Here is a 13,447-nt window from a genome sequence, read left to right as displayed (position 1 = left end):
ATTTCAAAGGGAAAGTTTTTTGTGTCATCTCATATTCCTCTATCTCTGTTGACAAGAGAAAACTCCTTCCGTGGCGTGAGAGAATTTTCGTGAAAGGAAATTCAATTCTCTATCTCAAAATTTTCAACAAAAATTGTGAAAAATATTAATATTTTATTAAAAACACAAAATATTTTTCAGAAAAATTGGATTACAACTTTCAAAAACTCATGAAACTGTCCCTGGGCGTACGAAGGACGACCGTGAATTTGTATTTCAGTGGTATTTTTCATTTTGTATCCTGCGGCGTTTTCACCTCACCCAAATATGTCAGTACACAGAGATTCCCCGAAAATTAAGAAAAATTTACGCCGATCATCCAATCAATTTTTTGTTCTTATTTTTCCTCACAAAATTACACTTAAAATTTGATTAAATTTTACACCACTTCTCTGATATTCAATTATTATTTTCACAGATTAAATTAATTAAGGACTGTAGTTTTCTTCTTAATCTTTGGAAATTTTCATTTTCACTTCACTGCATCAAGAAAGAAAAGGCCAAGTCTGCCTGGCCTTGCTTGCCTCTAGTGGTTTTCTTGGCCTAGAATTTATTTTTGAAGTAATTTCGATTGTGTTCTTAGTCGATTAAGCCGTTTTTTAAAATGATTTACTTTTACAATTTTGAAATCAGATTAGAGGATTTTTTGATTTGTTCTGTAATTTTTTGATTTCTTTATTCTTTTTTGTCACTAAAACGCGTTGCTATACACTTTGCTCATAGAAGCCATCCGTTTGTGTTAGCCGCCCGACTCGAATTGTGATGGAGATTTTTGGTGTGGTGCGCTCTGTGAAAAATTGAAAATTCGAGTTTCCGCCCAAAAAGAGTGTTTTGGCATTTGGCCCTCCATCATGTAGCGAAAAGTTGAAAATCCCATGTTGGAAAATGCGCTGGCATTTGGTGCGCAATAAAATTTCCTCCAGAAATTAGCTAAGACATCAACCATGACGACTGCGCACTTTGATGTAATGTTGTTGTTTTTTCAAGTCTGCTTTATATTTACAAAATTTTAAGGGTTTTTTGTTTTTGTTTGGGGTGGTGAACGGAAAGGGTTGGTAAGTGGAAGGGGATGGAATAGCAGATTCATCAAAAATTCACCTTTATAAGAATTATTTCTCATTTCTCAACCCCCCTCGCTCGCATCTCGAAAGTTTATATTTCTCAGGAGATGTGGAGGACATTAATTTTACAGAAGGGTTTTATTTTTTAAGAAAGTTTGATTACAACGACCTGATGGTGTAAGGAGCATCACCAGAATGGTTCTTGGAAGACTTTTTTTTGTTTGCGAAATTAATTTTTTTTACATATAATCGCAACTATAAACAAAACTTTAGAACTATACAATGGCATGTTAAGAAAAAGTTCAAAGGTGACGTTTACACGCTGACGACGACAACCCTTAAATTTTCCAATTTTCGGGGTTAATGCGTACGTAAGCACATTTTAGACACACACACACTATGATACACCAATTATATTGTCATATCCGCCCGGAGAAACTTTATTTTGGGGTAGGTTAAGGTACAAACTGAACTTGGCAACAAAGTTGTCACTTTGTAAAATAAATCAGTGCTCCATTATCGTAGTATCCTGTGGTTACATTCAAGGACTTTGGATATTGGGTCTTTTAAAGTATTTGAAACCGTCTCTTTCAAAGGTCAAAAAATATCAATTTATTTAAGACAATGTTCAAAAATAACGATGGTGATAAAAGGAGTTGAATAAAAAGGTAATTTGGTTTCGTCTACTCATCAACCAGGATTTCTTTATTCATTTGTTCATGAATTTTTCGAAAGAGGGTGCACTGACGCTCCAAATGTTAAATCCTGCAGACGCTCTTGGAAAGTATTCTCTTTATTTCATGATTCCGATGCACATCTGGAGAAGTGCAAGGAATAGGAAAGGAGATATATGACGTAATGAATGCCATGGGTCGGATAATGTTTGGAAGAATCTGGAAAGGACTCCTCTCCATACCGCTGTGTATGCATGAGTGTGTGATGTACTGAGCACAGTACTGGAGTGCATAAAATCCTTTCATCCGAACCCACCTTGACAATTAGATGTTCTCTCATGTAAAATTTCCATACATATTTATTACATATTTGTATATTTGTGAGGATGTTTTTGTTTCGTTTCGTTTGTTTGTATTTGTTTAGCGACTTGAAGAAGCAGTTTTTTGAAGTGGACGGGTTAGAGTTAGAGGGTTCAGGACTCCGCTCCGCATGTGAGACATGTTTTTCTTGTGATTTGAATGGGAAATTTATATTAACAATGACAGGACATGGAAATAATGAGTGTTTGTGTGTCTGTTGTGTTTTTTTTTTTTATTTTAAGGTGCTGGAAAGGACTTAGTGTGTGTGTGGGGGGGAGGGGAGGAGGGTTTGGTGATTTTGATTTATTGACCCGAATTGTGTATTCATGTTTTCGATTGGCGGGATTCGGAAAGGTTGATTTGTGTGTTTTAGAAATGATTTAGTTGTTGAAGTTTTGTGTTTTGTGAACTTTACAGAAAGTTATATAGAAGATGATTAGGTTTGTGCATCGACTACCATAAGGATTTATGTGCAAAAGTTGCACTCAACTACCTATAGATGATGTATATTATAGAACTTTAGAAAACAGAAATTTATATTTCGAGTATATTGTGAATGTGATGGGTTCTTATAAGTTTTTCAATAAGAGTTTTACAGTTCAAGGATATGATTTTTCGTACTCTGTTTTGAATTGGTATTTGGGAAGGTGTGCGGAGCATTCTCAAAAATGTTTTGTTTGAAGCATCGATGAAAATTCATTCGGTTTTGTTTTGTAGGTACACAAGACACAAGGCGATGTATTAATTGAGGATTAAACATTAATATTTTAAATTGTTTTCATAAAAATGGAGGCAACCTTGTTTTTAAGTTATGTAAATTAAAATACACATGAACCTTAGACTAGCTAAACACTGTTATCATATTATCTGCCTTTCTATTTATTGATAGATTGACACATCTCTAGAATTAAGTGTTTATTTAATTAATTTGGATAGATTTTTGATCAAAGTTTTGTAAGTTCTATGAGTTTTAGGTGCTGGAGCAAGCGAAATTTAAGCTTTTTAAAAAGAGACACCTTAAAGCGGCCACACTTGTGGTCGTACACAAATAGAGGACAAATCGAAACGAGTTACGTTGAAACTTTTATTGAAACAACTTGCAACGTAAGACAATCAAGAACTATTCAGGTACAACTGAATGTGCGCGTGTACCCCATGCACATCACACCAACCAAGACACCGACACAGAAAATTCAAAAACTTTTGAATTTACACTTTTCGTGTCTTGCACCGAAAATCGAAGTCTGCTCCAGACCACACACAGCGCATATTTCTGCACACCGACACAAGTGTGAACACAAGCTTGGTGTCTATGGGCCTCTTAATACAATGCTAAGAAAAAAGAACAATTGCAAGGCAAAAAATGTACCATTTTGATAGTTAAAAAAAATACAATAATTTAAAAAAGAAGTGCGCAATAAGAAAGACTTGATGAATTTAAAATGGGACCAATTATACATTTTTTTAAGATAAAGATTTAAATATTTCACTATTCATCGCAGAAGCTTTTTTTTAAATAGTTTATTTTGCCATCTGTTTCACTCGTGAAATCTTAATTCAAAGTCAGTTTCATAGAAAGGTTAAGTTAGGTTAAAGTGGCTGTGGATTCAGAATCCACGCACTTAGGCCAAAAGAAGGCTCATTTTGATACCACATGAATATAGACAATTAATTTTTACTTGTCGAAATATTTTGAGTTTTTTATAAAGCGAAGAAGATATTTGATATCCTTTTTAGATAGTTCACTGGGATTATCAAAAGAGTAGTCTCCAAGTCTCCAAGTGCATCTTAGTGAAAGAGCAGAACAAGTGCAGAGAAGGTGAGAGATTGTTTCCTCTTTTTCCTCATACAGCTCCTACAGAAGTCATTTGAGGCTACACCAAGTGCCACCCAGAGTTTGTTATCGCAAAAGCTGTTTCTTTTAGCAGAAGTTTACATGTAGCTACAGTATACCTAGCTTCTCCCTATCAGGTGAAATAGGTATAACGGTTCCATTTTTAGCAAGTTCATCGGCTCTATAATTTCCTGTGATGTCTCTGTGGCCCGGCACCCAACAGAGGTGAATGTTAAATTGCTGCGCCATCTCCATAAGAGACGATCGACAATCGACAATCGAGGGCCGTTTGAGATTTGGTTGAGACACCGTCAAGAGATTTAATAGCAGCCTTACTGTCAGAGAAGATGCGGATATCAGAATTTGATATCACGTTTTCTCTTAGCCAGGAGAGAACCTCTTTAATGGCTAAAATTTCCGCTTGCAAGGCGCTACAATGATAAGGGAAGCGGAATGAGACGCTTATATTAAGCTTTTCTGACTACACACCACCAGTTTCATACTTCTGCGGAAAAATGAGTCTCCTTTCGCTTCAAAAAAAATCATTTTTAAAGTGAAACTAAGCCCTGTGCAGCCCATAATGAAAAAAGAAGTTTAAGTTCATATATCGCGTCTGCTGTACGCGTCTGCAAAAAGTAAGTGAGAATTGTATGATCTTAACAACTCAACATTTTACTCTCTCTAGCATGAGAAGAATTCTGCACAAAGATTACGGATTATTTGCTGACAAATTCCGATTGAAGGCGCACGACCGGCCAATTCGTTATCCCTTCGCAATTTGGGCCCTAAACAAAATTGCTGAATTTTAATCTGAAAGTTATATTCCATATTTTAAAAAATGGTCGACGTAACAGAACCATGTTAGTTGACTTTTTTGTATTCAAATTGAGGACATACATTTGTACAGCCATATTGGTGCAATCGATCTTTTGTGCGACAAATTACATAATCATGTTTTTAGCCATCTTAGCAATACTAATTTGTGTAAAAAAATACAACATTTATAACAAGAAATTTTAATATTAAATTAGTTTCTAGTTAACAATTTTAAATAGAGAGTACTAAGTTCTTCGTCTTCCCCTGTTTAATACCATGAGCTACACAATTTATTTTATATACCTACTTAAGTAAAACGAAAAATCATACCTATCTTTAATTCTTATACATAAAAATGAATCGCAAAATGTGTTGGTTACCGCATAACTCAACAACGCCTTGTCCAATTTGGCCAATTCTTTTTTTTTTAAATGTTCGTTGAAGTTCAAGGATGGTTTTTACGGCGAGAAAAATTCCAATAATTTCCGGAAAAAACAGCCCTTTTCTCTTTCTAATGAACGGTGATTATTTAAGAGCTTGAGAACTTTTTTAAAAAAAAAAAACACATAAAATTTGCAAAATCTCATCGATTCTTTATTTGAAACGTTAGATTGGTCCATGACATTTACTTTTTGAAGATAATTTTATTTAAATGTTGACCGCGGCTGCGTCTTAGGTGGTCCATTCGGAAAGTCTAATTTTGGGTAACTTTTCCGAGCATTTCTGCTGGAACAGCCCGAATTTCTTCGGAAATGTTGTCTTCCAAAGCTGGAATAGTTGCTGGCTTATTTGTGTAGACTTTAGACTTGACGTAGCCCCACAAAAAATAGTCTAAAGGCGTCAAATCGCATGATCTTGGTGGCCAACTTACCGGTCCATTCCTTGAGATGAATTGTTCTCCGAAGTTTTCCCTCAAAATGGCCATAGAATCGCGAGCTGTGTGGCATGTAGCGCCATCTTGTTGAAACCACATGTCAACCAAGTTCAGTTCTTCCATTTTTGGCAACAAAAAGTTTGTTAGCATTGAACGATAGCGATCGCCATTCACCGTAACGTTGCGTCCAACAGCATCTTTGAAAAAATACGGTCCAATGATTCCACCAGCGTACAAACCACACCAAACAGTGCATTTTTCGGGATGCATGGGCAGTTCTTGAACGGCTTCTGGTTGCTCTTCACTCCAAATGCGGCAATTTTGCTTATTTACGTAGCCATTCAACCAGAGATGAGCCTCATCGCTGAACAAAATTTGTCGATAAAAAAGCGGATTTTCTGCCAACTTTTCTAGGGCCCATTCACTGAAAATTCGACGTTGTGGCAGATCGTTCGGCTTCAGTTCTTGCACGAGCTGTATTTTATACGGTTTTACACCAAGATCTTTGCGTAAAATCTTCCAATTGCTGCGAACGGCGACGAATCGACATTTCACGGTCTTCAGCAACACTCTCAGAAACAGACGCAATATTCTCTTCTGTACGCACTGTACGCATTCGTGTGGTTGGTTTAATGTCCAATAAAGTAAACTGAGTGCGAAACTTGGTCACAATCGCATTAATTGTTTGCTCACTTGGTCTATTATGTAGACCATAAATCGGACGTAAAGCGCGAAACACATTTCGAACCGAACACTGATTTTGGTAATAAAATTCAATGATTTGCAAGCGTTGCTCGTTAGTAAGTCTATTCATGATGAAATGTCAAAGCATACTGAGCATCTTTCTCTTTGACACCATGTCTAAAATCCCGCGTGATCTGTCAAATACTAATGCATGAAAATCCTAACCTCAAAAAAATCACAATTTACAAATGTTTTCTAACTAAAACCTAGTCGAACAGCCCATTCGGCATTCAGCACTAAAATTTCCATTAAATATGCAAAGCAATGCAAGTCCAACCTGCAACATTGCCTCTGCAATGGCAAAGATTTTGCAGCAATGTAAATTTATTGCTTGGGATGAATGTACGATGGCACCTACAAATTTTTTGGAGGCTTTAGACCGAATCTTAAAAGATCTACGAGGCAATAATATCATATTTGGTGGTGCAATGGTTTTATTAGCAGGAGATTTTCGTCAAACATCGCCAGTTATTCCACAATCAAAGCCAGCTGATGAAATCAATGAACATATGTCTAGAGTCCTCCAATTAGTGGAAACATGTCAAATTGCTTCATTTAAGGAAGCATATGTGTGTCGAGTTGCAAAATTACCAATCTGGAAACATATTTTCTAAACAACTCATTAACATTGGTAATGGCAAATTTCGTATAGACATATTGACTGGCTGCATTAATTTTTTCAAAGTTTTTGTCAGTTAACGTAATCAAAAGACGAAAAACATTGATGTAAATGAATTGAATTTTAAAGTTCAGTTGATTCCACTACTAACCAAGATGAAGTAGTCAATTATCCACCGGAACTTTTAAACTAGCTGGATTTGCTAGGATTTCCACCCCACAATCTTTAATTTAAGGTTGGATTAATAGTTATAATGTTTCGAAATATCAACCAACCGCGTCTTTCAAACATCACACGGTTAGGAACAAAACTGCCACTTTACAAATCATTATGACAGGACGAAGTCTGCCGGGTCCGCTAGTTTTTAATAAAAATGCATGCTTGACTCAAAAATTAATTAATACATAATACAATGTTCACCATCAAGAAAATTATTTGTCTGTTGAAAAACGATTTTTTCCCTAAAGACCATTTTAAAGAACTTTATTTTAGAAACAAACATTTTCCCTTCTCTTTTGTTTCAAAAAATCTTACAAATTTTAGGATATTTTCATATTCCATTAAAATATTACATGATATTACTTAACCTTTAATTCAAGTGCTCTGGAATTTCTCGTAGTTTGTATATTCTGTGTCTTATTTTACTTATTTGATTTTTTAATCAATCAATAAATGCATCGCGATTTTATAAAACTATACCCTAAACTACTTACCTCAAAAAAAAAAAAAAAAAAACAATAAAATAAAATATAAAAACGTTTTTTCTCATTACTGTCATGAGCAGAAACTTTAGGGCGAACATATGCCGCATTATTGGCGTTGGTGTCGCGAAGAGAAGAGATTCAATTCACCAGCCAAAATGACATAAAAAAGGTACCGACAACTTTTCGACTTATAACCTACCCCTAACATATTTAATTTGTGTTGTTTATATCGGAAAAGGAAGAAGAAGCTTTTATATACAAGGCTGAGTGATAACTTCAGCTTTTCTGGTGTGTGGCTCCAATAAGTTATAACTGTTATAATCACACCAGATACAACAACCTAAAATTTGTTCTCTTTACTGTCATACAACTTTTGAAATTGTAATTTCAAGGAAATTTTTTTCATGTGAACAAAATTCCCTAAATTTTGTAATATTTTCCCAGAGCTTCTCAAAACTGATATAAAATATTTAAGGGCAATTCTTTTATTAATTTCAAATTGTATTTCAAATTTCCAACTAATTTAAAATAATTTTTGAGTAAACTCAATTTTCTTAAACAAAAAATCCCTGTCTAGACAGTTACAACATTTGGTGGCATAAGTTGTAACAAAGAACTAAGCTTCTTAAAGTTTCAACTATTGTTCTGACGAAATACAATATTGTCATACTACAGTTCTATTTTAAATTTTTAAAGTACTCACGTATTCGATGCCTCTCCATAATTCGTTGCACTTCGCCTGCCTCTGAACCGCTTTCGCTCTCGTACATCTGGGGATAGACAGCTACAGGTTGCGGTTGGTTGTGTTGCGATATGGGCTGTAACATTGTCGCTGGTGGCGGGATTTTATGCACACGTTGATGCAGCGGTGGCATTGTGCCAGCTGAACCTGGACGCATGTTAATCGGTCGATAGATTTGATCTTGCACCTTGACATACACCAAGTTTCCATTTGGTTGTGGTTGTTGTTGTTGCTGTTGCGGCTGTTGTTGAGATTGAGCTACAAATGCTCCCAATCCTTGTTGTCTGCTTAGGTGTTGTTGGGCTTGTGGAGCATATCGAGGACTCAACTGAACGGGTAATCGTGGGCTATGCTGTAGCGCTCGTGTGGGACTCCAATATATTTGAGAACCCACCTGATTGCCACGTTCAAGAATCAGAGGCGTCGCTCGTCCATCCATTCGGGGACGGCCCTGTTGCTGTTGGGGCTTTACGTGTATAAAGCCGTACGGACTTGGCATTTGGACCTGTCCATATTGTCCGTACTTCATTAGATGCGCAGGAGTCACTTTATCACTGTCCATGACTACAAATCTCGCTGGTGATGCTGTGTCTGGGCGTCCGAACACACCAGAGTCCGTTTCACTAGATTGAGCAAACAGCCGCCGGGGCTGGTGGTGGTAGTAGTCGGCCGAAGATGAAGCTCTCCTTTGAGGACTGTCAAATTGGTCTGAGACGTTTGATTGAATACTGTTACGTTTTATCACATGGGCATATATCGGTGATGTTGTAGGTGTGCCTATTTGGGGCTGAATCACCGTTGTCGGTACTACTGTTGCTGCCGCAGTGGGCGGGAGACTCTGCATCCGTTGGGGAACTTGTGGAGCAGCTAATCTAGACGACGGGCGATTGTGGGTCTCTACCGATACATAGGATACTGGAGAGATATCATTCGGTACCTTCCCGTTTAGCTCCTTGTGACTGCTGGTCTGGCTAGAAGTGCTGCCCAACTTAGTTGGAGTCTTATTCAACGACTTTCGGCAGAACTCTTTGACCTTTTGCAGAATTTCTTCGCGCGTAAGGGTTCCACTGCGTGGTGCACTCGGTTCCTTTCGCCGCATAACGACCGGTGTCTCTGAGTCACTTCGATAACCCTTATCCCGCTGATTGGGAGCCATCATTTCATCAAGAACACTCTGACATCGTGGCACCTGATTTGTAGTCAGCTCCGGCCTGATGCATTGGATCTGTTGGTTTTCCGGGATAATAAGTGGACTGCCGTCGATTATTTTCGTGTTGCGGTTCCTGTAAGCGCCTGAAAATGTGTTTCGTTGCTGTGATCCTCTCAGAAAATTCTGCAAATTTGCTTCTGGAACAAGCTGGGCATAGATTGGCTGATAAGGCGGCGACATTGACTGCCCCACCTGGATTTGATAGGCCGGTAAACGCTCGTATATGTTCTCTGGATTGTAAGGCTGTCCGTTAATAGGTATTTTTTGCAAACCACCTCCGCCCTGAGTCTGCTGGATAACTTTGTTATAAAGTTCACGATCAGTGCGCTCTTTTATTTCGCTAAGTTTCACCCATTCCTGCTGGCCCACATGCATTGGCGCCGTCATCATTTGCTGTTCCTGTAGTGTTGCGGCTTCAATGGGTGACACAGAGGGTTTTGCCACTTGTGGGGATCCTTTTCGTAGCTCAGCGTCTTCTCTAATTGGAGTCGATGTTAACTTCGGCCCTCCATCTAGTAGGTTTTCCTTGGAGTTCTTAGGGGTTAAAATACCTTTGGGAGTAGACGAGGCACTCTTCGATTTTGGAAGTGAGTTGCTTTGCCGTGAACCACTTCTCTTTGATATCTCTTGTCTATCCATGGAAGAGGATCGTCCGAAAATAACTCTCTTGTCACTCGCCTGAGGCGCTGATCGTTTCGGAACAAGTGACTGCCGCTCAGCCACTGAGCGTCTAAGTTGTACCTGCTGGGGTGTTTGCTGCTGCTGCTGCTGTTGCTGTTGATGTTTGTCTATGGTATTCCTTTCCAGGCTCTTGGCTGGCATTGGCCTTAGAGAGCTGATAGGAATTTGTGCCCTTTGAACTCGCGACCTCACTAATCCGTCCCTAGACTGAGACGTATGAAGTCTCTCCTTGGAAGACGATCGACTTCTGTTGGCTTTTGTCAGGGTTCCCTCACTTGCCGACCGTGAACGTTCATCTTTCTTTGTCTTGCTGACATTGTTTTCATCTTGCAGGGGGAAGTCATCGTTATTTGTTAAGGCACTTGAGATCGATGTGGAGCGATCATCTCCAGCTGCATAGCTCTTCCGGGATCTTTCCATTTGCTTTTTAAGGTCTGAAGCATTGCTAAGCAGTCCGTTACCCGAGCCTCCGTGGAAACTTTGACGTTCCAGAACAACTCGCTTGATTGCCGGAGAGGGCTTCACGACGCTACCATTTTCACTTGTCGGTATGTTTCCGTAAACACTCTGCGGTATAGGAACTTGTTCTTTTGGTGTCGTTTTCCTTTTCGAGGAAAAAATTCCGTTCGGCAGAAGGCGCTGGAACACCGAAGGTTTTTTCGTTTTCTTTGGCGTCTCCATTATGGTATCGGGATCTGAATAAATTTGTTCTATTGGAGGTTGCTTTTCAATGAGAATTTCTACTCGTGTTAATTCAGTACTCGTTGGGATCACCCCGTTTGTTTTTGTACCGTTCGTCTTTGCTGCTGCGCGCTTCGGTGTTAGCAATAATCCTTTTTTCTTGAGGAATTCCTTAAACTCTTGAGAGTTAACGGTGTTTGTGAAGGATTTTACTTCACCATTAACTGCTACTGACACCGGAGCCTTGTCGACTTGGTCTACACTGCTCTTAACTGTTGAATTTGTCAGCTTAACTTCTTCGCTGGAATCACTTTTTGTCAATGGTTCATCGATGTCTTCCAAATCGTCATCTGAACTTATTTGCAATTTTTTGACACGTTCGTCAAATTTTTTAGCATTTTTTGTAACTTCTTCAGGATTGAAAAGCGAGTCTTCAAGATCGGTCCCAGTTTTGACTCTAATGTCCGACAGATCAGGATAGTTTGGCTTTGAAACCTTTTTAAAGTTTGGAATTTTCGAAGCCTTCGCAGACTGTGGGCTTTTCTTTTTTAAATCTCTTAAACGTTCTTGAGTTTGCTGTGAAAGCTTAACCTTTTTCGGAGGTTTTGTCCCGTTCAGCTCTTTTAACTCCTCGAACTTTATTCGAGCTAACACAGTTGGATCGTACTCAAAGTACTTGTCTGGATTTTTTATATACGTCTTAACATACTTTGATTGCTTCAGAACTTCTTCAGTGGTCACATATTCTGAATCTTCTTTTACCTTGGGCGTTGGTTTAGGTGTTGACTTCACTGTGCTTAAGGTGGATCGTTTAATTGGCACCGGAGGTGGAGTTTTCTTCTGTCTTGTCACACCGTTGGACTTTTTAAAAGGATTCTTCTGGTCGACTATCACTTCCCCTGAGGTAAATTTTTTTACAATCTCATCATCAGGGTCGAAAGAAACTGACTTTTTCAAGATTGTCTTCACTGGTTGTCCTGTTCCGTTAGTAAGAATTGATTTTGTACTCGTGTTCGTACTCGTACTCGTACTCGAAGGACTACTACTTGATTCCGCAGGTTCTTTATCACAGATTTTCAAATCATTTACATTAAGAGATGGCTCTTCTGCTGCTAAGGTTGTTGGAGCTTTTGCAGTGGAAATAATAGATTCACGAGGTGCGGGTGTTGGTGGTTGCTTTATTGTTTCGATTTCTAGTGACTGATTGGACTCTGGGGAGGGTTCTTTTGTTTCTGACATTGTTTTTGAAGAATGTTGGTGCAGTGTGTTGTGGTGTTGATGCTGTTAGTTGCATTTAAGTGAAAGAAAGGAATGTGTAGTGTAAAGGAATTTCTTGTGGTGAGTTTCATTGAATCCGAATTCACTTCGATAACGTTCCGTGGGAAGGCCTGGGAAATAAAGTTAAAAAAAAATAAAAAGTTAGATCTTATTTGCAATACAATTCAACCGGAATATTCTGTTACTTGATACATTGTATATTCAATGAGTGTTATGTGTGTTTAAAATGCGGTGCCTATAGATTTTTGCGTATGTACTTACGCCCTAAAGTTGCATTAGCGCAACCAGTTCTTCTTAAGGATATAGAACACACTTGACCCCTTTCGTCGTAGTCCTTCGTAAATGTCACCTACTTTGCTTTTATGAAACTATATCCTGGTCGTTTAAAGTTCCATGAAGATGTCTATAGGGATGATAAAGTGTTTGGATGGATTTTTGCTTATTCACAGTTACAGGAGAATATTTCTTCCTTTCTGTATTCGTTGGTGACGCTTGAGAATTGGGATTTAATGTTTGAAATGCAAAAATATCATGCAGTCATTTAAAAAAAAACTGCTAACAAGTAAGTACCACATGAATAGAAATTATCTAAAGGGTGATTTTTTAGGTATTATCTTTTTGTCAACACTGGTTTAAACAGCTGACGCACGTATCTAGTTTCGTTTCATTGTAAAACGTCTTCAGTTTGGTCTTTAATTTAACTATGAATCGTCCTACAAACGATCAACGCTTACAAATTATTGAAGCGTTATCTGTTAAGAAAGTTCATCGCCCGCTTCGTCCATTCCAATTGTGTTCTGCGACGAAGCTCGTTTTTGGCTCAATGGGTACGTAAATAAGCAGAATTGTCGATTTTGGAGTGAATATCAGCCAGAAGCATTGCAAGAGCTACCAATGCATCGAGAAAAAAGTCATAGTTTGGTGCGGTTTTTGGGCTGGTGGCATCATTGGTCCGTACTTCTTCAAAGAAGTAACTGTGAATGGTGAGCGCTACCGTGAGATGTTATCCAACTTTTTTTGCCCAAAATACAAGAGATTGACTTGCATGACATGTGGTTTTAACCAGGCTGTGCCACAAGCCACACAGATCGCGCAACAATGGACATAGTGAGATACGAAACGCATTTAAA

General features: G+C 38.3%; 1 protein-coding gene across 14 annotated transcripts in view; it reads right to left on the bottom strand.

The window, feature by feature from the left end:
• LOC129948589 (coiled-coil domain-containing protein CG32809) overlaps window positions 1–13,447 on the bottom strand; it is a 413,266-nt gene that overhangs the window by 240,674 nt on the left and 159,145 nt on the right. For 13 of the 14 annotated variants that reach the window (XM_056059705.1, XM_056059709.1, XM_056059713.1 and 10 more), the window contains exon 3: window positions 8,429–12,427. In XM_056059705.1, the coding sequence (XP_055915680.1) occupies window positions 8,429–12,278 (3,850 nt within the window). In that variant the 5' untranslated portion in view covers window positions 12,279–12,427. Of the gene's footprint in view, window positions 1–398; window positions 1,725–8,428; window positions 12,428–13,447 lie in introns of those variants that run through there. The other variant, XM_056059718.1, reaches the window with a different exon arrangement.

Source organism: Eupeodes corollae, chromosome 2 (assembly GCF_945859685.1).
Source record: "Eupeodes corollae chromosome 2, idEupCoro1.1, whole genome shotgun sequence".
Lineage (NCBI taxonomy): Eukaryota > Metazoa > Arthropoda > Insecta > Diptera > Syrphidae > Eupeodes > Eupeodes corollae.
This window is presented reverse-complemented; position numbering and strand designations above follow the sequence as displayed.